The 26,166-nt window shown below is 39.0% G+C and overlaps 1 protein-coding gene across 4 annotated transcripts in view; it reads right to left on the reverse strand.

Annotated features, from left to right (window-relative positions):
- Positions 1-26,166, reverse strand: part of LOC137128770 (rho GTPase-activating protein 42) — a 59,586-nt gene that overhangs the window by 8,332 nt on the left and 25,088 nt on the right. For 2 of the 4 annotated variants that reach the window (XM_067507281.1, XM_067507282.1), the window contains exons 4-11: positions 13,770-13,841; positions 5,671-5,772; positions 5,345-5,455; positions 4,076-4,180; positions 3,167-3,296; positions 2,707-2,807; positions 2,081-2,190; positions 1,463-1,519 (exon numbers count right to left, since the gene is read on the reverse strand). In XM_067507281.1, coding sequence (XP_067363382.1) covers positions 1,463-1,519; positions 2,081-2,190; positions 2,707-2,807; positions 3,167-3,296; positions 4,076-4,180; positions 5,345-5,455; positions 5,671-5,772; positions 13,770-13,841 — 788 coding nt within the window. The remainder of the gene's footprint in view (positions 1-1,462; positions 1,520-2,080; positions 2,191-2,706; positions 2,808-3,166; positions 3,297-4,075; positions 4,181-5,344; positions 5,456-5,670; positions 5,773-13,769; positions 13,842-26,166) is intronic. The other 2 variants (XM_067507284.1, XM_067507283.1) reach the window with 1 other exon arrangement.

A 26,166-nucleotide genomic window follows, 5' to 3' on the forward strand; every position in this document is an offset into this window, starting at 1 on the left:
GCAATGCTTCTGCTGGCAGTAACATGATAATACACCTTTATCTGATGATACTGTCACACAAAAAAACATTACCCCACCCGGTAGTGATAGTTAGTATGAGCAGAGAGCCATGTCAAGTTGCATGTGTTACAATTTACATTGTTGTTTCAACCAAATTACAAAAAACAAAAACTAAACCAAACACAAACTAAACACATTACACAATTTTAGTGTAATCGCTAAAAGGTATTTTTTTTTGAGCAGATAGTTTTGGATTCATCTGGTTTTCAGATATCTGTCTCTGATATTAATGCCTCCAACCCAACACAGCAGATGTGTAAAGAACTTTATTTATGATGCTCACAACACTGAAAACATTAAAGATTCAACAGCAACGTCTCTTTCCAGATATAGTGACCCCATTATTCTAACACATAAAACAACCTGTTATCAGTTTTCACTGCTCAAGTCCCAGTGAAAACTGGTGAGAATGAAGTCTGTGGATTAGCCACAGTACTGGGGACACTACTTCTAAAAAGACAGATTGTTGTTTCTTTTTTTAATGACATATTTCATTGCTTTGAGGACCACAAACAAAATTCTATTCACTGGGGTGGTTTTAGAAGTTACGTATACACACACACACACGTCTTTGGTTAAATGAAATAAAACTATTGCATGGATGAATACTCTTAGTAATTTGGGTGAACCAAGCTTCAAAAAAAAAAAAAAAAGTGGTTCTCAGGTTGTTGGCTTGATGCTGGCTGGGCTATAGGTGTGGCAGCATGTTTATTATAATGAGAATGAATGGATGGGCTTGAAGCTGACTGGAACGTGGCCCACATTGTCCTTGTGGTTGGAACAAGCACCTTGGGGCATCGCTGTTTATGATAAATGAGTTGTCCTGCAAATAAACTGCAGTTATTGTCCGTGCTCAGCAACACTCATCAAAGGTGAGCAGTGCTGGCCCTGCTGGCGCAGTGCAACAATAACGCATCATGATGAGCTCACTCTAATTTGAAGTACACATCAAAATAATGAGCTGATATCAAGCTTTCCTAACTCACAGCTGCTGTTAATCAGGAGGCAGCCACTTATAGAGGTTTGATCTTTCACCGATCAATCCCTCATCCCACTGCCCCGTAAAACATTAAATACAAATCAATCGTGAATCTACTAATTGCTGCCAACATTTCAAACTTCTAAAGAGATGCAGTTTGATCAATTGATCCTAGAGATATATACATACATACATCAGCATAATATTTGAGTAATTGCAGACAAGTAGAAATAAATTAACAATTTGTCTAGAAAATCATTTAGCCCATATTGACCAAGTGGTGTCTGGTTGTGTGAAGTGGTAAGAAGGTAAGAGTATTTCATTAGAAGGTTTGGATTTGAGATTGGGTGAATGATACGATTAGCAGCACACATGCAGCACATGCAACTGCTCTAAAAGGGCAGCACTGGTCAGTTCACATACCGGACTTTACAGAACAACTGAAGTGGTCTGAAAAGAGTTCCACGACAGATGTCATTTCTACATTGAAATGAACACAGAGAAAAGACGCATTTGGTTCAAAAATAGAGTAAATATTGATGTTGTTGGCATACAACAAACGTGTTTGGGAGGGAGAGGACTTGAGGAACATGCAGGAAACAAACAGAGCTTAAAACATCCAACACTTGCAAACAGGGAGTCTTTGAAGATGTTAATCAAACCTGAACACTCTGGCATGTTTGAAACGCTGCGTACTCTCATGACAACAGTCCCACGTAATGTACGAGGACAAAAACATCCCACATGCACGTCATCAGTCCTCAACACTGTTAGTTGTTGCAGTGTTTAACCACTACGTGTCTTACAGTACAGGAGTTACTAGTCTCTTTTAGATTTTATCAAAATATTCCATAAATCAGTATTTTATATAGTATATTGTACAGTGCATCAAGATGACATGGAACAAAAATATTTGGAAATTAATAATATGAGGAAACTGATTTTGGGATTGAAACTCACAAAAAAACTAGAGTCGGTAATAAAATTAAACATTGTAGTTTGTCTATTTTCTCAGTCTGATGATATTAGACAGTCACAGACCTCTCTGCCACCTCGACATCGAAGCAGAAACGCTTGTCGATGGAGTCTGTTTTCCTCCGAATACAGGACTTGAGCTTGAACAGTTCCGGATGGTTCAGTACAAGACCATTCTAAAAAACAGAAAACGAAATTTAATACATATAAACTACACACACACACAAAAACAAATACGAATACAAGTTTTAGGACTTCACCTCTAACGCTGTCCTTGCAAAGTTTATCATTCAGTTTTTACATGCAAATACTTTTGGGATGGTGCCAGTTTATCGACTACACAAAGTAGGAAATAATTATTTGATCTGCATGTCTAATGAAGTTTCACTCATGTCAGTTAAGTGCATCTGTTCAGTTGATTGTGTACAAAGCCAGACGCCTTTTTCTTTCTTTGCTAAAAGGTTATTTTCATTCCTTAATTTTGTTTCCTAATTGTAGATTTTATCTTTAAGCCATATTTGTCTGCCTTGAGTTGACAAGTCGTTTTCTGTGCCCAGTTTGCAGTTCTGCCATCTTTACTTTCTTTTTTTCTTATAAGCCTCAAGGGTGTTCTTTGTTTCACCCACACATATTATTCTTGCTCCGTCTTTCCCCAGTTTTTGTCACTCGTATGTGACACTAAAGTAAACTACCTGTTTCCCGGCCGACTTATTTTCAGTGTTGCTCATGGTGAAGGTCTTGCTGCCTTTCTCGTAAGTGCAGTAGTGTCGTGTCCAATTGCATCCCAGAGGACCTAGAAAAGAAAAATAAAGAAAAAAAAAAATAGTTGCTAAGGCAAATTGTTGCATATTTTATCTAAATCTCAGGCTGTTGGAAAGACTTCTGAAAATCAATTTGCGATTAAAACTGATAAATCATGAGTTGTTTATTGCTGCTGATAAAAATCTACCATTTGTGGTATCCCCCGCCTTGTTGGAGAGCACATCAAAATGGTAAACAGGATGAATTATGAGTGCTCTGTGAGAGGATCTTTTCTGCAGAGGCCTGGGAGAGTTTAAGACATGTTTATGGTGATGGATGTAAAACCTTGCACTTATGAGTGAGGGGGTGTGTGTTTGGAGGTGGAGGTGGGGGGGGGCTAGAAAGACTCACGTTTCTCCTGGACGTACAGGAAGCCTTCCATCGTCCACGGGCCTGGGTGCTTATAGTCCTGATCTGCAGACCTAATCCTTTTCATCAGCTTCTCCACTTCCTGCTTTGTGCTCACAAAATTGTTTCGAGTCTGTGTGGAAATTTCCAGATTGTTGATGTATTTGCATTAACAGATCACATCTTTTGTACTGGCATTCCCCCCCCCCACCCCCCCCCCGTGATTTTACATCTCAAGAATATCCTTACTTTGTTTGTAACAATAAATATCCCTGGGGAAAAAAAAATAACGTGCGCATTGGCAAACCATTTGGAAATACAGACAGGAGCATCTCAGTCAAACACACAAGATTTATATTGGAAAGATGCACTTGGTGGTGAACCCTCAATTAAGACCGAGATACAGCTTTTAAATGCTCCAAGAAATTATTTTGTGCAGTCCAAAAGGTCCACTGGAGACTGTTTCATATCCCTTAGTGGAGAGATACTGAGATAGTCTCACCTTCTCCTATTAAAGCTCTCTGCATCTGAAGACAAGGGGAGAAGGTTATGGAGTAGAAATTGTCAGGGCAACGGCGCTGACATTTTGGGTCAGAGAGAAATTTGAGCCCTCAGGCTGCAAGTGTTGAGGTCATTGTGATGGAAGGAGGGCATATCGCAGCAGCGGTAGTTTCACTCCAAACTCTAACTATTTTTTGACACAGCCGGAATAAATGACCTGCAGTAAATGCCTGCAACATAACGGTCTGAAAATTGTGATACACTGTGCAGCAAAGAATCTCTTTCAATCACACAGGTATCTTTTTTTTTTTGCTGAAAACTCAGCTTATTATATCAGGGTATGATAAAGAGCAGAATCTGATAATGTTGCTGGTTGCCTTTGTGTAGAGCTCCTGAGGTGCTGAGACTTACGTTCTGTAGGTTGAACTGGAGCTGCTGTTTGTACGGATCAAATTCATGAGCCAGCTCATATCCTTCGTGGTAGAATGTAAACAAACCCTGAAGAAAAGCCAGGAGCTAGACAAGAACAATGTGTGTGTTATTTATTGAGTTAATACACACAATTATAAGTAGTGTTCATAATATTTATAATAAAATGTCCACTTTAATCATCAGAACAATAACAACTATTACAAGCGTCTTCATCATCACATCATATCAATATACAGTAAATATTGCATTGTCAGTTAAAAACTAACTTGATTTGTGCCAAACCTAAATCTGTATTTTATATTAAATAAATTAGAAAATATGATGAAATCAATTTTTTTTTTTTATATCTGTGGAATGAATGCTGCACACAAGATGAAAGCGGGAAAAAAAGTTTCAGAAAGTAATTTTACAACTGGAGATGCTAATCTTATTTTCTGTATAACACAGAAACATCCTTGACCATTGTGGAAAAAAAAGCACAGGCAGTATTGTTAGAGGAAAAACCGATCCAATCTCCAGTAGGGAGGATCCTGCAAACACAGACAAAACTACTGATTTGATTTTTAGGACAAGGTTTGGTATATCAAATGTTCAAGGATGAACTATCATATCTGAGCCCAGATTCATCACAAGCAAGGTCTAGTCTTGTCATTTTTCCCAGCCTTACCTGGGGACTGGAGATTTACATTTCTGGCCTGGGTTGTGTGCGAGCTGCCAATGGATGTAAACAAATGGGAGTGGGGGCTTTTAAAACAGCCACTTTGCTCCCAGCTCACGTTTCCAGATATTTAACACCTAGAGAACCTAATGTTTCCTGGTAACCTCTCCTCTAAGGATGTTAGAATTGACTCTCCATATCTGTAAGTTGGGGAGGGGGGGGGGGTTATAGAGAGCTTTTGATTTGCACTTGCACTTTGTCTTATTTTGTTTGACAACAACCACTTTATCTAATTTTCCCCACTTGCTTTCCCAAATGGATCAACTACATTACACTGAAATTGTGATGAAGATGACAAATGATGGAATACACAAGTGCAGCTATATACCTCTGAGATATGTAAAAATGAGGCTGTTGCAGTTCGGGGGAAGGTAACAGACAAATTCACTATTGTACTATTTTGACTACATGTCACATAAACAAATATTTAATTCAATTCAGCAAAAAATAAATAAATAAATAAAATAAAAAATGATGGTACCTTTTCAATAAGCAGCACTAGAAACATGAAAAACTGGGACTTTTCTTACCGGCTCAACAAACTCAAATTTTTTCTTCTCTTGCACTTCCTGTATTTTGAAAACATACTCGAGGGATGCATCATAAAAGAGTTGTCTCTCCTTATCAATCTGCGTGTCAGCCTGAGAATGAGCAAACAAACCAGGGTTAGATTCATAACAAAGACAGGGTTCAAACTAGGGGGAGACCACCAGCTGGAAACGCTGTGTGCTTGGAAAGGTAATGAGCAAAGAGTGGTGCACAAGCAATAGCTTTATTTTTAGGAGACACTCAGCCAACCAGAAAACAGCATTTATCCAATACATGTTGGGGATCAGAAAAATTGTTTTGGTTTTACCTCCTGCAGATACGACTCCTTCTTTTTGGAAGACAAGTTGAGGTGTCTCTCGAGCGTGGAGTAGTATTTCTCTGTTTCCTTATCGAATTTCTTCTTTCCCTCCTAAAAGGTACAAAAGACACATTAAAGGCTCAAGCACTCCCCACCCAAACAATGTGCCATGTATTCTTGATGTGGGTGGGTGTTACTGGGCTGCCACTAGGTGGAGGTCTAACTACATTCACATGCCATTCGCCACATGTAATTTAAAATTCCTGTCAATAGATTATTATAGGCCGTAAAACAGGCGTACTACCATGTAATGACCAGTAGACAAAATGTCAGCCTGCTCAACAGGGACTGTGCATTATCAGTCATGCTTCTGAAAAACATATGTCTTTATTGTCACACTGTTCCATCTGGGGACATAAGTTCACAGCAAAACACTGCATATTATCAAAAGCCTAATGCATTTGGCACTTTCATTGACAGGTCTGGCTAGATGCTATTTGCATTTTCCTTCCTTGTTATGCTCCACCTGCAAGTCAAGCTCTATAGTCAGGAGTCCCAGGATTCAGACGGAGAACCCCAGAAGGCTCGGAGGAAGGGACAGGAAATGGGCTTTTCATGCCATATGCCCATCTATAAAGCATATGGACTAAGATATTGAACATTTCACCCAAAACAAGATCCACTTCACAGGCTTTAATCAAACTCTACTCAAAAAGAGAGAACCTGTCTCCTGTCGGGGGCATTCAAGTGTCTCATCTTCAAGTCTGACCTCTAAACCCAGCTTTCTCCATCTCACTATGCAAACATTCAGGAAGTGGCTAGTGGAGAGACAAAATAAGAAGGGAGGGGGTGTGGGGAAAGTGTGAGGAAATGGCCACTGTAACCAGATCCTGCTTGTTTGTTTTCATTCCCATGGCCCTGAAATTTAGCAAGTCTAATCTACTGGCTACTGATATGACCTAGAACAGTGATCTGCCTCAGCAGCCCCCGCCGCAGTTAAACACACGGACTCTCCTGCAGTACATAAGTATTTCAATACAGCACAAAAATCAATAGATAATTTTATTTAGTAGCATCTTATTTCCATCTTTCTTGTCATGTCTGGCCCAAGAATGATCTTTTTCACTAGTGGGGGGGAAGAAAATAAAAATAAAATCAATTGCGTATATACCAGCTATTCAGAGACAAGAGAAAATAAACAGGTGGAGAGAAAAATAAGCATATGATTAAATATGATATTATGCTGACAGGAAATAATTTCCCTTATGGATCAAAAGGTTTTTTTTTTTTTGGTAGAACAAAAGGGAATGGACTATCTGCCATTGTGGCTGCTGTTGACTTCATTTCATTTTGTGAGCAGACATACAACTGAAGCCCTGGGGAACTTACCAACACACACACACACACACACACTAGGGATCACATTAAATTAAGAGCTTTAGGTTTAGCTGAGCCCCAGAGTCACAGCAGGAATCTTGCAGCACTGCTGACCAGTGTGAACATGCCAGAAAAGTCTTCACGAAAAGACAGAAAGGAAAAAAACAAAAACAAAAAAAACCCTCCACTGCGCGTCTGGACTATAACTCTTTCACACTTACAAATAGTAGGGAGTGACTCAGAGCTCCAGCGAATGTGTGAGGCAGAGGCAGCCTGATTAAGTCGCCCAAAGTGTCCGGATGCCTTTTGATCCAGGCAGGACATGTAAGAATTTGTGCTACTGCAGTAACAAGCTAGTAGAACTTCTGATGTTGTTGGTTTTTCACCCCCCACCCCCTCAGCCCCTTCATATTTTGAACAATTTGAAATGCAAAGAATCTCCTAGAGGAGGGGGTAGGAGTGCAGGCAAAAGGCTTTGAAGACCAACATGTGGTGGCAGAGGACAGAGATGTGGGTAGATGTATACTCTGAAGCACACCTACATGGTGGGAGTTTCTGCACCACATGGCAATCAGCACGCTGGAAATGGAGAAAGCCAAAGCACTTCCTCACACTCTGTGGTGCACAAAACATACATAAACCCACCACTTGGGAGATTTCCTCATCTGATTGCTTTGTTCACGCTCATGAATAAATCAGATACAGGAAGAGAATATTCTGATGCAGATTCCTTTGTAGTGGGATTTCTAACTGCCAAGTCTCATGTTGCTGTTAAGAGCGCCTTGATGCCAGCTGCAGTGTGGGTGAGTTTGTTAATTGTTAATATAATGTTGCAGAGAGAAAAATGATGAGGGAGAACTGCAGGCGGCTTTTCTTCTGGTCATCAGGTGTTCTGGGTTTGCTGAAGAAAAGATGCTGAGAACAGGCATGAAGGAATAGTTGGATGCCAGCTGTACATTGTCAATTTTGACACTGGTCCTAACAAGCCTCAGGGCCATCATTTCAGAGCCTCCCGTCACCATGGTAACAGATGTAAGCAGCGAGGGAGGTCGAATGTATCTGTGTGTGTACATAGAGGAAAGAACCCCAGATATCACACACTATAACACTATGCTTCCTCACTTCTGTTCAGCACTCTGGAATACAAACATCAGTGGCCACTATGGTGTCACTCGTAGAATATTTCACCACACCTTCATTTCAAATGGACCCTGTGAGCAGTGACATGAAAGGAGAAACTCTGCAACCTATCTCTATGAGCTCATTACAGACAGCTAATTGGAGCCGGGGTCCAGAATGGCAATTAAATGGCAATATTTTGATGCTTCATCACAGAGGAGCTGGTCTCACTTCCACAGGGGACGCAGAGAGACAACATAAGGCTTCAGTTTGATTTCAGTTACTTTGCTACAAAGCCAAGTCACTCTCTTTACCTGGAACTCCACTTCCTGAACAGAGATCACAGACAGCAAGAAGTTGGCCAATTAACACTAAATAATTACAAACATCTGCTTCTGAGGAGTTGGAAAACAAATACCCACACTTCTAAAGAGACCATATTTAGTGGGTGTGAGGTAACCATTCCGCCTAAAACAAATGTGCTTATGCTCTCTTTGACACAATATGTAGTGCATCTAAAACAACAATCAATGTACAAAGGTTCCACATTTTACATTATGCACACTTTGCTGTGCATGAACAGTGAGGATTCTTTTGTGTCTGATCTCAGACTAACTCCTGTGGTCTGAAGCTGGGAGGAGAAAAACACACTGATATCGTCATGAGATCAATTAGGTGGTGGGCAATATGTCATCACATTCTTATATTATCTCTCCCTTCAGGTAATCTGCGCTACACCATCCACCTTATAGAATGGCATCGACTATACGATCATGCAGACGGGACAAAATATTTCACCGGCTTTTTGTAGTCTGACTGAACTCTACATTTCAGATAGAGAACGATCACTGTAGATCGTGATTGTGATTAAAAAGATTGTATCTCTTAGCCTGGTTGCCCACCTTTAAGATTGGTCTTCAAAAGTCTCTTTATCATTATAGTTAACACACATTCTGGATAAACATAGGTCTTTATTGTATCATAGAGAGATCACTCAGGCAACAGTTTGTCAAGATGCTACAGTTTGTCAAAACCTTGCACTCCAAGCCTAATCAAAGAGATAATGCACCCACCACAGGCAAGTACGTACCTGCTCCACATGCTTTTGCTTTTATGATTATGCAATGTCATTTGGATTTGGCAAAAAAAAAAAAAAAAATCACACTTTTATTAATGTTTATTTGGTTGCTGTAGCTCAATTGGTAAGGCAGTCAGCAATTAAACCACAGGGTCAGTGGTTCGACTCCCAGGCCCCTCCTGGCTGTGTCAAAATGTCCTTGGGCAACACACAGAACCCGACGTTGCTCCCGGTAGTTCAGGTGAGCACCTTGCGTGGCAGCCACCTCCATCAATGTGAATGTGAATGTGAAGCAACATTCTAAAGCATTTCGGATAAAAACGCTATATAGGCAGAGCATTGCTTTATGATCTTATTCACAAAATCGAGATGTTTAGGGAAAGACTGTGGAGTGGGGTAAAATACATAAAGGACATTGAGGGGGCACAGACTTGTGTTCATCACCACTAGATGTCACCAATTTCCTACATGTCTCGATCAAAATAAACGTGTCAGTAGATAGTAGGTCACCCACCTATCAAAGCATAACTATGGGCTGATAATTGGCTATTCACTGGCAGAATAACGTTTAAATCAACTGGATAATGAATGGAAAAAGAACATTTCAATGAATCATCAGAAAGATCGAAGCCCCTCGATAAGATGACACATGTAATGATTCTTTGCAACAATGCAAATGTCAATGCTTTATGTTGCCCATGACTAAAGAGCCGCACCAGACCACTAAAGGTTTTTGAGCTCACATGAGGTTATGTAAATGTTAATACCAAGGCTATACTCTCATGAAGGTCAGTTAAGGGTTTGTTTTTGTTTATAGGCTCAATTTAATAGTAGCTGCATGAAGCCTTAAGGTTTTAATTAGTGAACTTTATCTGCTGGCCAATCTAGTGTTTATTGTCAAAGATTATTTTCATGGCTGCTTTTATCAAATCCAAAAAATGATTAATGACCGACAGGAAATGGTCATCACGGTGGGGCTGACATGAAAAATAAGTAACAGTAAGCGCTCTATTCTGTGCTCAGTCACTTTCAGCTCCAGACAAAAGCGAATACACGAGAGGGAAATACAATAGGATTACAAGGCATTATGTCAGTTCATGCTTCAAAATGAATCCATGAAGTCATTGTTCAGTTGTAGTGTACAGCAGATGCTGTCTTAGATAAAAGGTTATCTGAATGAAACTGTCCGTCAAACAATGAATGCCACATGAATTTTCAGGTTATGCACTGCCAGGAATATCTCTGTTACACAACAGCAAGATTAGTTAGAAATGCCAGTTTTATGATAATGGATAATAATTTATACACGTATATTACACATCATATTATGCATAATTTAATTGGAATACATTATAACGATACAATATACACAGTATTGCAGCTTACGTGAATACCCCTGACATAACCACAGCTCCAGGCTCATTACTATTAATTCAACAATAAGAAAAGTGTCTTTCGTTATAAATAGTTTTCCTTGTATCTAATTTAAATCCAAGAAGCTCATATATTCACTGTACAGTGGACGTCTGCGGTCTTTAAACAGGTAAAGACTGGCCTCACTTGGTCCACTTTGCCTCATGAAATTCTGTTGATCGTAAAAAATAATTACTTTCTGAGCATTTATTTTTTTATTGAGTAAGGCACAGTACAAAGTGATGAGGACAGGAATGAGAAAGAAGTCTATTTAATTTGGATCCTATTATTTTCGTGTTTTGTTCCTGCAGCTATTCTATTCTATTCTGTTTCTATTCTATTTGTAAGTTTATTGCATTTTCCTTGTTTTACCTCAACGTGCACTTCTTTGGTTAATCTACAATCTAATGTAGTTTATTACAGCAACATGATTTGTGCATCTGAATGACATCATTTCCATCTTTATCAGCTAGGTCTACTAACATAGCACAACAGCCCAAGATGGACGAAAAGTATAAAAATATACTGCACTGAAAAGTTTTAGCATAGCTCACAGCTGTTGAACACATCTCCAAGCCACTTTAACTGATCCCTTTACTCCACCACGTCATGGTTAGCATATTTTGGGATTTCAGAGCATGGATGCAAATGTCATTTCTGCCTCTGGAGAGCAAAACTAGCCAAGAATCATCTGATGTCTGTGGAGGATGAGGACAGCTCGAATTATCGATGGCCATCTGACTCCCATCTGGGTCTGTTTGCGCTAATTCTTCAAACTCAGCTAGTGGGGGACCCCTGTGGTGCCCCTAATGTTGAAGACCCTTGGAGGAAATAGGCCTGTAATATTTTCTAAATTTCAGAGCAAGAATGGCATCTACCATTTAAGCATCTCCTGGTATTTTCTTGAGAAAAATTCCCTGGCTCTGTTTCAATTTCAATGCCTAAAAAATAAAACAATCTCTCAACATAGACCCCCCCCCCCCCCACACACACACAGATCCAGCACAGATCCAAGTAATTGTCAGCTTGTGGGGAACAGAAATCCACACACATAGCCCATAGAACAGTAGCTCTGACAGTTCAGGCTTAGGGTTGAAGTCTAACTTGTGGGGGCTCAGTCATGAATTTACAGAAGAAATTACTGTGCTAGTACAGTGACAACAAAACAGTAGTAGACACTTTACTTCTCACAGAAACCAGGACAGGCTTTTATTCCTTATTTCAGTTCTGAGAGTATTGTTCTTTGGCCGAGAAATTTATTAACTTTCAGCTCACAAAAATATATATCTGAAACAGAAAAAAGAAGAACAACGATTTCAGATCTGTGTCCTACTATGGCAGCCGGCTAATATGGCAAGTCCGTTCCAGTGAAAAGACTTGACTGTCATAGGTCTCATATCTTCCTCAATGTGTAGCTGTTGTATACTGTGCAAAGATTGAGGGCTTCATTCCAAAACATTTGGTTCATCCTTGTGCGAAGCAGACTGTGCCTAATATGTCCTGTAGTGTTGCTGTAAATCTGCTGGTGTGCTATGGCCATGGAAGTGTTGTGCTTGTGCCTAAAAGCTGATACACTGGTACATAACCTCAGTGGGATTACTAGCAGTATGCCCAAATAAGGCAAGAGCTCCCATTTGTTCAGCTGACGTTCTCAGACATGAAGCCCAGTAACTGGAAGGGTCAGAGAGCCTGGACAGCTCTCCAGATTCTCGGAACAGTGGAAAGTTGCTCAGCCACTCATGATGTCTGCTTTTTATCTCACTCTAGTTGGGCTAATGTTTAGCGGGGGATGGGCCGTAGGAGGAGAGAGCCATTAGGAGGAAGTGGTCAGAGGAAATAAGAGGTAGTGGGAGTGACGGGGCTGTGGCTTTTAAGAAACCATTTTATAAACATAGAGAGTCTGTGCAATAACACTGGGCAATGTGACGGGGAGTGAGGGGAAGATGGCAGCAAAATGTGCTTCATTACAGTAGACGCATGTGATGGCTGAGACATACACATGAGGCGACAATGGTTATTTAGTCTGGCCAGTAAAAAGGGGAGTGATTGATGAGAAGAGAAATGGTTCCTGTATATTGGAAGTTGGCCTGTGAAGACACCAGTGAAGTACACTAAAATGACAATTTTTTGCAGAGGCCGTCGGGTAATTTAAAATAAAGCAAATGGGGGCGAGAGTCTGACTCTTAGGCTGAAATGTTTCTCACACTGGTTAGAGCTATGTATGAGTCTGTGTACTGCAGAATCCAGTGTAGAGTTAGCAGTAGACTCAGAATCTCAGTGGGAGATTTGTGTAAAAGCTCAAGTTCTACCCACTTGTTCGTGTGTGATCTCACCAAGGGAATGACCACAAACAAGCTGCATACTTTCATTTTATGCCTTTGCGTTGGCCAGGAATGAAAGCATGGCTTGTAGCAACAAACCCACACTTTTCTTTGCAGTTAACTCCAGCTTCAACAACATATCCACTGAGGAACCAGGATGCCTTCAAGCAACGCTCTGCAGAACCCGTACTGATATCAGCCTTCTATATCCAAAACATTAGAGGGGACTGCTTTGCATGTAACAGCATTACAGTAATTTGATTATAAAAATTATGAATGCAGTATATTAGAAAGTGTATGTTTACAGTAATCAGATTGTAGTGTAGCTGCATTTCAAAAAAAGCTCATTTAGCCTGATGAGGAGGAGGAGGGATGGAACTTGCATCGTTTTTACCGTGATTTTCAGAAATTAGCAAGTTAAAATGAAATTAGTGTAGAAGATAACGCCAGCATTTCTATTTGTCATCATGTCAGATATAGATAATTGTTTAGTTCAAAATGCCACCTTTAACTAAACATAATATAGAGACCTTTGAAAACTGATGATATATTCCACTCACAGCTTCTAATATCCTTAAATATCACGCTCGCAAACTGATGTCTTTGTTTATACCCCTTATCAGTTTGATTAATTAGGAGCAGGCCACTTTTCTTGGCAGTGTCACATTTTACTTTTAATTAATCATTTCCCTTCTGTAGGAAAGATGTCGGGGTTGAGGAGGAGAAGCGGCGGTGTCGGAACACATGAAGCATCCTCTCCGCTGTTCAACCACTAATTGCACATGTAGGTGGTCTCTTACCTTTGCTGCGCCGATCTGCTCCTTCCGAAATTTCTCCAACGGGGTAATCAAAACATCATCTGCATTCTGAATCTGAAATGAGAAACAAAGGAAGATATGGAGACAGACAGATGTCACGTTGATGGAAAGATCTGACTCACTGTAACCTCCTGAATAATTCAAAATGACTATCAGAAGGAAAAATATCACACACACAAAAAAAAAACCTTTGATCTAGTAGTCATTCAGCTGTAGAGCTCTTGCTTTACAAATGTGGCACACAGTGTATGACACACAGGAAATTATGGCACTGAGAATTATCCAGCCCAAGTTAAATGCAGATACAGTGAGTCCACTCACAAGTGGAGGATAGAGCAATCACATTCATTAATATCTCTTAAACCGGTGACAATGAACAATGCGTTACTGTGAGGTACCAAAATGAGTACAGCAGAGATAAGAGATAGTGCACTCAACAATGGTCCTGCTAGATAGAAGAAAATTGAAGCTTTTTATGTGAGCCGTGAAGCACCGGCGTTGTCAAACCTCGCTGAAATATGACACAGCACGGCAGATGAGGGAGTTTTACAGCTGCAGCCTGCAATGCATTTACATTTTTGAGGTACGTCTCCACATAGTGGTGACCTCTTCTGCGTCATGACCACAGTAAAAGGTCTCTGCTGGAGCCTCGACCTTGTCGTTCTAGATAGAAACAGGTAAGTTGAGATTTATTGCGCCAGTTACAGTCAATGCTTGCAGGCGAGTGTTTTGGAGAGGCGCCATTATGGTGCTTCCGAATTTCCGGCGAATGGGCTTTCACTCACCGAGATCGGGTGACATCAGACTGGTTGGGTCGCTCTACGGGAGGGGCTGTCACAAATGACGTGGCTCCTACGTTGATTTAAGGTGTTATTCTGTGTGGTGACTGCATGTGATAAACCAAAGGCTGAGCTCTATAATACATCTATGATACCAGCACTAATTTAGAGGTGTTGGCTCAGATGGGCTATCAGCTCCCTAGCTACAGTCCTCTGAACACACACTGTCTCGGGATGGAGTTTTTGTTTTGAGCCATTAATCACAGTGCATTTTCATTGTCCCAAAATAACCCTGTCAGCTCCATCAACCAACCAGAACAAGTGACTTCAAAAGGAAGCTGCAATCACCCGCAATGTTTCCTTCTCCTATTATATGCAGTGATGTGCGATGTTATAAGCTTGTAGTGCTGTTTTTGTTTTTTAGCTTTGTTATAAAAATGTACTTAAATTGCACCAATATGATTTGTTGTCCTTCAAATAGAGACAGACAAATCCCACTTGTAATTATAATCTTGTTAAGATTGTCAAACTAAATTTTCAAATACTGTTTTGCTGATGGCGCACTTCCACACACACACACAAGTAAGTAAAACTTCATGTAAGTTGGTAAATTAAATTTGTACCTATTAAATAATTCCTGAACTAATGAAAGAAGGGAAGGAAAACAAAAGATAATGAACCAACAAGAGCAGCCTTATTGTAGAAAGTGTTAATTAGTACAAACAGGACCAAGGCCAAACAGATAAGTTTCCAGCTCGCAGTATTGCCACCATTAAAAATATTAGGTTATTTGCATTTAGGAAGGAAAATTAAAAGTTTACTTTGGCTTAAAAGAAATACTAGCAACAACTTTGATGGTGCTGGATATAATTTACTTTAAAGCACGTGTTTGCTCTTCAGAAAGATATTATTGCATTACTGCTGCTGTGCCCCATGCAAAACTTGCAATGCAAGGTGATGTTTCAACTAGCTTTCTAAAAAGTGTACCAATGAACCAAAAACATTATATTGAACCTGTATTTCCAATCAGTTATTATACATTTGAATGTATCCATAAATCACACCACATGCGACATAATTACACAGGCTGCCAGAAACCAGGCTGCCACTGGTTTTAGAAGCATTAAAACATAAGGTAGATAGCATTCCGTCAGATAAATCAAGGCAGTCTGGGTACAAGTGACACCCCATTAGAAGAGTAAAGGACATTTGACGGTCATCATATAGAGCGGCTGTAATCCTCCATTCATATCGAAGTCATCATGTTATCTACTGTGTCAACAGAAGAGTTACACTTCTCCGCCTGTGAGATAATGCAATTTCCGCTGTCTTATCTCTCAAACCTTCACTCTAATTAGGCTTGCAGTATTACCGTGCTTTAAAAGTAGAACTCCAATAACATTAGCTATTTTTCATTTTGGACAGCACGATTAAATATACAGCACCATAAGCTTTTGAGGTTAGGGCCCGATAATTAGAGTTGAATGTTGAAGTGTTTAAATAGAATTGGCTGATGAATTCAAATTATTCTGTTTTATCCAAACCTGGCTGTTTGCAACATTGGAATGTTTTTGTAGCACAAAGTATGAACACATCTATTGTACTTTTTTATGTTTCAAAAGAACAGTTGAGTGGCAGTAGAGCCAATTATCACACATTATATAAAACCAGCGCAGAACAGAGATTGTAAACAGCATGTCTATATTTAAAATGCTCAAGATTGCAGATCAGATTTGACTATTAATTTCTCATTATGCACATCAGATTTTTATACTTGAAATAGGCCAACTTATTTAAGACTCAATGGATTACTTTCAAACTCTCATTGTGCCGAATGCCCCCAGCAACAGCCTCTCTCAACAGGATTAAATCCATATGAGCGAGCACAGTGTGATGCTTGAATGGATGCAATAGGACTGAGCAATTTTATTACTGGATAGAGGGAGGAATGTCAATGCACAGCTTTTCCAATGCTCCTGCTTTTACTGGTCAAAATATCAAGCAGATCAAAAGCTTTGCTCCAAGGTTAATTTTAAAAGACAGATGCGAATGCCAAGTCGGCCACACCAAATTGAATAGTGCAAAGTGTACCAACTGAACTTTCCCTTTGACACCTGTCAAAAAACATCTTCATAATTTGTTTAAATGTGAACATCTACTCTAAACAGTTCTTATTCACAACTAGTCCACTCTGTCTCACTCTTCTGTCTAGCCCCTCCACAAATCCCCTGAAGGATATTACCTCTCTTTCTTTTCTTTTTTTTTCCACAGCTTTTCCAACGCACAGAAACATTCGCCTGACAATTTCTCCACACATTGTTAAGCACACTAACAGATGCGTATTTATAACCATCTCCCAGGTCAGCTCTTGTTAGTGCAGCACTCATCAGGTGTTCCTATCCGACTCCTGCAACTCTGACAGATCAGATTTTGAATTGTACTACAGTTATCTACCCAGTATGCTGGGTAACAGATGTGTTGGAATGCAATTGAAGTGCAAACAATGTATGTTCCACAGATTGTATCTCATTCAGTCCTGGGGATCTATAGGTGTCTAATCTTACAGTATAGTAGACGCCTGTAGGTTACAATCATCGCAGCATTAAACCGTGAATTGCCCTATCGATAGGAGGTATGACTATAAGTGTTATAGTTTTTTTGGCCATTCCACTTTGACAACATCCTCACAATGGAAAACCAACCTAATACGCCTGAAGCCTTGCATCTTCACTGCAAATTACCAAATGTCTTTATGTATAAAAACACACAGTCATGCTATTTTTTGCTGGATGAAGAGGCATCATAAAAGCTTGCTCAGTCACTGTGTTGCACTCTCATTCAAAGGAAAAAGCTTTTTTTTTTTTCCCTCTTTTGGTTGTTTAGCAATTTCATGCTCACATAGAATATACAAGCAAATGTGACTCCAAGCAGAGTAGGCAGTTCTGGGGGAAGAAAGCAAGCTTTGACCAGTCGGTGGAATATCTGTGTCTCTGTTCACCAGCTGTCAACTGTGGCAATTTAGTAAAAGCTTATGGTCAAAAACTTATATTTTAAGCTTGAATAAAAGGAATTGCATAAATCCTTTGGACAAGAAGGGACATGTCTTTATTAGTGCAAACATGTATTTGATATACTGCCATAACACTTTATTTTACGGTAAATTTGTTTTAAATTATTCTAAAAAAAGAAAAAAAATGTTATTCAGTCCATCTGCTTAAACAAGAATGTACGAACAACGGTGCCCTTTTCACCTTGACAACGCGAAGATGTCTTCAGGCGATAAATGCAAATGTACTGGTTTAAATATACCTACAAAAAGTGGACTTTGGAGGAGACATGGACGAGATTGCCTTTTTTTTCCCCATCTGCACAACACCTAACTTTAGCCGTTATATGTGAATCGTCGCCTTTGAGAGTGAAACGCAGCTGATGTGAATGTACAATTGTGTCAATTTATTAAGTGTAAAATTCAGCAGTGAGATGCTGACACATCTAAATAAGGGTTGTTAATAAGTGCGGCTGGCGGAGTGGCATAACATCTTTTTCTTATTGTGTTATAAATCTATTAAGTGTAACAAGTCACATTCACTCCTAAAGATCTGTGTGTGTAAGCCGGTTCTTATAGTACAGTTAACCCCCTGTGTGCAGGTTATAATCACCATAGCATCTGTCTCCCTGGTTACTGTATGTAAGCTATAACTTGGCAGTAAATTATTTTTCTAGGCTTTTTGCCCTCACAATGAAAAGCAGAGTCAATAAACCAAAGATCTACTTCTTTACTGAAAATCAACTAAAACGTCTTGCATTTAAAAACATACAAACATGCACACATACACCTGTGCTGTCAGTTGAAATGATGTCATAGGAGCTCGCTTAGGCACTGTGTAGCACTAATATTCAAATAAATGAATGTTTTGAATTTTTGTTGTATTTGCAATTTTGTTAATTCGGTTCTAGAAAAAGGCAAGTGGGTTTCGACAAGTAGGCATTTATAGGTCTGTGCTAGCCATTCAAATCTGTCCAACTCTACCACGACTTCAATATATCCAACTAGAAAAAACGTTTCCAAAAAGAAAATGCACCAAATTCTTCAGCGCTGAAAGGATTTTCCAAGCAAAGCTGAAAAAGGCTGAACTGTTTTAGCTGAAAGAGCTTAAATGTTTGCTGAAAGATGAATTGAAGCTGAACTATTTAATTAATTGATTAATAGCTTGCTTTTGCTAAAACAGCTGAAACATTCACTATAAAATGTAAAGGAAATTTGAAAAACTGTAGAAAATAAGCAGAACTGAAGGTCAACTGTTTCGTCTCGAGTAGATGTTACATGAAATAGTAGCATAAAAATCCTGGAAATTGTAGAAATGTAATAGCTTAGTGCAAATATTAAGTCAAACACCTGAAGAAAGGTAGAATTTATAAACCATATGACCATTTCAAAAGCTAATAATTTTAAAGTTGAAACCTGGACCTATTACTGCAGGCAGACAAAAACCACAAACTCATAGGACCATTGAAATGCTAAATTTTTTTTTGAAAAAGTATCAAAAAAGTGTGTTTCCTCTGTGTGTGTGTCCAATGGGAGTTTCAGACAGCGCACTCTCTGCGTCTGGCCAAATACTGAGAGAACCGTAAGTCCTGTCACTATGAGAATTACATTTCCTGAAAGTACACAATGATACCTATGTTTTAATCTATCATTCGTTAAGGAATGATGACAGTTGATCGAAGAAAAGAAGAAAAAGTCGATAGTCTCTAGAAGTTTGAGTCCATGTGATGTCACCCACTCTGGCTGGGCAAACATTCTGCAATACACACCAATGGAGAAGTGGAAAAATAACCAAAAAGTGCCTGAATACAAGGGCGATAGGAAGTCTTTTTATTTGCTGAAAGTTTGAATGGTCTCTCTGGGCTTAAGGATGCCCAACTAGTTAAAGCTGAAATAGGACAGAAGCTGAAGATTAGCTGAAGAGTGTCTCCATTTATTTGAATCAGAAAAAAATTGAATGAAGATGAATATTTTCAAGAGTATAAAAGATATTAAAAAGCATTTTGCACACTTCCTTAATAAGCTGAAGGTTTTGAATTTTGAACAGTGTTTCTAGCTGAAAGTAGACTGTAGTAGTTAAGTGCCAAAAACATGCAGAACAAGGAAATCAGAAGAAGTAGAATGATGATGATAATAATAATAAAGATTAGGGTAACATACAGTGAATGTAGATCATTTTCTACATGTGGCTGATTTAAACAAATCAAAAATTTGTTTGTGCTAAGTGTCGGTATTTTGGAAGCAGATTGAATAAATGAAGAGATGAGGAGTCAAGAGGTGATAAAAGATTTTTAAGTTTGTCCCCAACGATCCTTAAAGCATTGTGTAATTCCGTCCATCCATATAAAATACTGTCAAAGGGTCTTTTGTCACCTCGAAAGCAGAAAAGCGATCTCTAGGCAATGCTTGTTAATTTACTGCTTTAACTATGCATCCTGAAAGTGGCCTTCATTCTTGGAAGTGATTACACTTTCCCATTAGGTCCTCACCTGAGTCTAGCTGCTGTGGTGAATCATCGACCAAGGCCGTGGAGAGCGAAATGCAGCTGGTTTGAACACAAAAATGTGTCAGTTTATTAAGTGAGATGTTGACACATTTAGCCAGGGGATGTTAACAAGTGCTGCTGGTGGAGCTTCTGAGTGGCAGTACACGGGTGCGTTTTGCTTAGATGAGTGCCAGATGTTTGCACTTCTTTGTCTTGAGTTGTATTACGGCTAACGATAGCCAGCAGCATCGGAGAAAAATATCGGCAACGATTGCACCAATAACCACAGTGACAGCAGCTGCAACCCAAAGGAATTATCTTAACTCGTTATAATAGTTGTAAGCAAAGCCCCCACAACCTAAATAATCTGTTCAATGCACAATAAACATTATTGCCCTCATCATCATGATAGAATAAAACTTCTCATTTCATGCTGATGGTGTGATATGACCTTTATTAAAAGAGCAAGTGCAATAGCTCTGTGTTTCAGTCACTTCTGTCTGTAGATTGTTTTGAAGGAGAGGTGTGTGTGTATGTGTGTGTGGGGAGGGGAATGGCAGGGGGCAACAACCTCATTGCAGAGCTAAATCTTTATCTGGTGCAGTGCTGGCACCTGCAGCAAGCTGAGAAGTCATCCTCCCCTAACTTTTATGAGCTATGAAATAAAAACAAGCCGCACAGCAGTGTGAGAGTAGATGGGACATATTTGTCCTACACATTATATCGGAGAATAAGCTGTTAAGCAAGGATATGAAGTAGTCGCTTAAATGGACAGTAGCTAGTTTGTGGGTCCTATGAGGATTTTCTGTTGTTTGTTTTAAGCACAGTTTGGTTGCCTGTAATGCTTGTTGATGCCCAAGTGAGTGAGAGTCGCACAGGAGCCAATCAGTTTTGTTTTTTTTCTTTGCAACATTCAATGGAAGTGTATACGTAGACACAAATAAGACTGAGTCATAAAAATTGTTATCTTCTATGTTTGTCAGCTGACAACACTGTCCACTCAAACTTTCTTATAAACACAACTAAACTGCACAGTAACAAACAGCAAATACATTTTATATTGTAAATAATGTAACTGTGCATGGATTATGAGCAAATGCTACTAATTTACGTATTTGGCGAGTTCCAAATATGCAACCTTATTTGCCATAACTTACACTTCTGCAACATGATCATGTTTCTGAGGGGGATTTTCATCAGTGGATGATTATGTTCCAAGGTAACAGATTTTTTATTTTATTTTTTTTTTTGAATGAATGAGCTGCTGTTTTTAGTAACAGACAGTGGGTTAGGAGGCAGCTGATACAGATATATAATGTGCAGGACTGTCATGCAGACTGACCAAATGATTTCATCTTATCTCAGCTTTACTGAAGTTATGTTCAGGCACTCACTCAATTACACTTCATACAGAAACTTCAGACACTGATTTTCTATTAACAGCATTTCTTGAACCCCTTTTGTTTACATATAGATCACAATGTGTAACAAAAGGATTAAAGCACATCATATTTGTGAGGCACTGTTGACCACTGTTGCTTTGTGGGATCAGAAACATTACAAAGTCAATCGTACACTATACAATTTTGAAACATTTGGTATTCTGAACATTGAAGAATAAATCACTGACTATGAACTCAAGAGGAAGAAATAACAGTTGCATAATTTCAATTTGTTTTATTATTTATTTAATCAATAAGTGTGTGTTAAAAGAAGGAAAGTCAAATGTTGTTAGTCAAGTGTGTAAGTTGGCCAGATGATGTGAGAGCGCTGGAGCAAAACTATAGCTGTCCCCACATTGCAGTACCATTACACAGAAATAAATCATTTACAACAACCCAACTCTTTCCATAAAAAATTCAATTGGATTCTGAAAAAAGAAAATAGCTGTCAGTAAGTTAGTAAAGGAGGCAGATGGAGTTTCCTGAAAACCGGGGTGGGCGAGATAATTTGTCTGCTGAAGTATCACAGATTTTAAAGGTGCCATGTTTCATGTTATAATTAATGTATACCTAGTAAACCTTGGTACACACACACACACAAAAAAATCTCACAGCGGAGAGGTACTGTGTGGGATCCAGTTTCTCCTTAGCAAAGAGGAGCGACATGTCAGCAAAAAGCACTTCTGGGGACTGTTTAAATGCCTTTTTGCTCACCTCACTTTCCAAACAACAGCCGTCTGCAGACTGACTGCTCACATCAGAAGAGAAAATGCTTTCTATCAGAAGACTCTATGACCTCGCTTTACTTGAAGTGACACATAACAAGCAGAAAGCATAAAGACAACAAGATCAGCAGGAAAGAAAGGAATCACCGCAGTGCAGCACGAACAGTCTTTAAACAGTGACATTCATCAGCTCCAGTGAGGTTTGCTCTCCGGGTTTGTCTCAGGCAACACAACCTGGCGATGCACCTGGAATGCACTGAGTCAATATGGACAGCTTTGTATAAATACCTTGTCTTGCCAAGCAACCTTGTCTCCACAATTTGTAATATTACAAAAACTAGTGCAATCGCAAATGAGTTGTGTGTTTTTTTTTTTTTTTAGGATGCAAACACAGAAAACCAAATACAACTGCCGATGTAAACTCAGATGCAAAGTCCCATGTGTGGATAGATTTAGGCCACAAAAGCAGTTTAGTCAGAGTGAAGAAAAAAAAAAGCATGATTTTGCTTCAAAGTAAATAAACATGTTGAGTTGGAAGTTACATTTTTTTGTTATGCCAGACCACAATGTTTCATAATCTCAACCAAGTGCTGTGAGAATCTAAACAAAACCAGAAGAGTGTATGATAAGACTGTAGCCAGACAAACTGGATGTTGCAGTGCGAGACTGGATGTTCTGGGAGAAAAGGAAATACATTGTTGACTACGTAACATTGCCTACAAAACATCTATGTGGTGACAAATTAGTTGTATAAACACTTTCCGGGACATTGGTTTCAAACGGTTTTTCCACACTTTTTCAAAACAGAAAAACACACACGTCATTCAGTGACCCAGAGCTTTATTGAATCAACGGTGTCAAACACGAGGAAAATGTTACTCCTCGCAATTGCAAAATGATGTGTCCCTAATGTATGTGTGTGCTGTCCCCTGTGCAAAATTCTTTAATCACTGACAAGTATCTATCATCTATAAAAGAGGCTCCTCTGTGTTGCCATTTGTGATATTTCAACCCATAAGTTTAATATGGTTTCTTTTTATTTTTCTACATTTTTATAGTAGTGTTTAAAGAGTTCAGCTCGTCTGTGTTTGAACAATATGGAGAAAAAAAATTCAATCTGCAGTACAATAAAAATAGTTTTTCGATTCCCCCTCCATGCACTGTAAATAGGGGGGGGGGCAAAACTTTAGAACCACCTTTCCTTATACTGCTCTCCGGTACAACTCCACCATTCATTATGACCTCAGTGATAAACAGATAGAAGAATTACTACACCTTTCTAGAAGTTTCAACTTAAAAACGGAGAAGTTATAACAATGTAAAAGTAGAATTCATGGCAGAGCTACATTGAGAATAACAGATTAAATTAGTTTTCTTACATCTAAATCAGCTCCTATTGAAAGACACCCAAAGCCTGGAAAGACCAATATGTTTTTTCAAGACATACTGACATACTAGATCCTTACTGGGTGTCATAGTGTAGACTATTTATACACTACTATAATATAACAGTATAACAGTCTACCTTCCTTTCTTGTTGCTATTTGGGCCAATAGAGTACTGTATGTGGTTCTAAAACATCAGTCTCTGGTGCAGTTTAATATTTTGACTTACAGTACAGTATATTTATAATATGTCTAATTAGGATGAATAATGATAGACCGTACACAATACTCTTTTGGCTCATGCTGCAACTGAGTGTCCTTTAAGCTGTGTGGGGACAGCACAAAGGTTTGAAACTGTCCCAAATACTTTACACTTATATTAAAACCAGTCACCATGGCTGCTGCTAAGAACAATCGCTGCCTTTATTTCACAGTGTTGTTTCAGGGTCAATGGGACATTCCTTAGTTCAATGGCTGGCACACAAGGTACCTAACAGAGAGAAGTCACTGTACTGTTAAAAAAAAAAAAAAAAAAAAACACACACCGGCAGCGTATGCCTCACCCAAGACACACACTTTACATTATTTGGTTTCAGGTCTGTGGCCTTGACAAATTATGTGTAACTGTATTTGTTTTAAGGCTGTTAAAGATAATGTAAACCGAAGTAAAAGTCTCACTATGGGAGCAAATCAGCACTATATATATATATATATATATATATATATATATATATATATATATATATATATATATATATATATATATATATATATTTTCTGCATCTGTCAAACATGACATGACAGTTCATTTTTGAACTTGCAATAAGAGCTAGCTGAGGCTTTCTCTATAAAATATAATTAGTGAAAACACCCTCAGACTGCAAACCTTGCTAAAATTAACACGCCAACATGTTCACTCACACAAAATCACGTTACAAGAACCAGCAGTGGGCATAATAAAGTCTAAGCCGTTTAAAAATAAGGTACCTACTCTATAAGCCAACATTATAGATGAGATTTCTGAGCATTTGTATTAGACAAACAAGACTTTTTAATAAATTTACATACTTTACTTTTATTTAATTCATACAAATATGGACAGCATCGCATTCAATTGCAATTTAATATTCACAACTCAGATTAATAGCATCTCTTAAGTGGAATATAAATAAAAACTGCACCTGCTTTTTTTTCCTTTCGGCAACAACAACAACAACAACAACAACAACAACAACAGGAATACACAATCTGTTTTTCCACCACAGCCTTAAAAGGCTTCCTCCCAAGGGGACATGCTCCTCACTCCAAAAGCCACCAACATCAAGGCAATGCCCTCACACTCCTAAAAGCCATCCACGCTCAGCAGTGCTGAACCTTCTCAAACCATGCAGAACTTGAACCACTTTCATTCTTTTTATGCTGCTGAAACGGTAATCAGCAGGGGAATTTCAACAGAAATCTCAAAGATAGAATTTGGGAATTCTTTACATAGAAGAACACACTTTAATAGCTGTAGAGCCAATCGCAAAGTGCACAAGCAAAAGGATTTCAGGCCTGGTCACCCATCAAGCCAACAGATAATGAAATGCTTCATGCTTGACAAGGCCTATAGAAATTGAGGTGCTGCTAAGAGTCTCTTCAGTGCAGCAAATACACCTTAGGTATACAGTTTGCTTGTTAAAATTCCACAAAGGACATGGGCCTCAATCTGAGACATCCACGTTGTCGCTCTATAGGCTTTGAAATGGCTGGGTTTCAGTGGCTCTCATCAGTCTGTCTATTTTTAGTTCCTAGATTCAGTCCAGATGTGAAATGGGACTGAGAAAGATGGAGCAATGTGGGTTTTCTTTCAGCTGCCGAAAGGTTACACCCACTCACTGCGACAAGTGACAAGTTTCTTTATGCCAATGAGTGGCCATGAATGCCACATCTGCCTGTCGTAATCTATAAGCCATAACAAACCTTATAAATTGAAAGACCATCTGGCAGTGATTGTAGTATAGCAGAGAGCCAAGTTTTAACTGGTGCATCTCACAACATTTACTGTTTGGAGGATAGTACCGTATAGGCACCTTGTTAAGAAAAATTTCATACATTTGGTGACCATGTGTTGGTTTGCGATGTGCTAATTCTGTTCTGCAAGCCAACAGCTTTCAAATGACAAAAAAAGGCCAGAAATAAATGTTCAGGTCACCTGCACTTTCCTGCCTTTCTCAGTCAACCACGCACACACACACAAACACACACACACACCTTATGACAGTGTGGAACTGGAAAACATTTAAGGAATTTCCTCTGTGCTCCCTCATGTTAAAGATTTATTATTATATTGATGGATGTGTTCAGTGCAAAGTGCTATAACCAAAAAGCTTTCTTTTGTAACTTAATGCTGCACTATGCACTACACTACGAGTCTGACAATAACATATACGGCACATTATCTAGAAATGTATTCTTCTGTGTTTTTCACTTATGTCTTATCTAGTCTAGTGTTTTAAAAAATATCAACAGCGGCAG

This window comes from Channa argus, chromosome 6 (genome assembly GCF_033026475.1).
Source record: "Channa argus isolate prfri chromosome 6, Channa argus male v1.0, whole genome shotgun sequence".
Taxonomy (NCBI): Eukaryota; Metazoa; Chordata; class Actinopteri; order Anabantiformes; family Channidae; genus Channa; species Channa argus.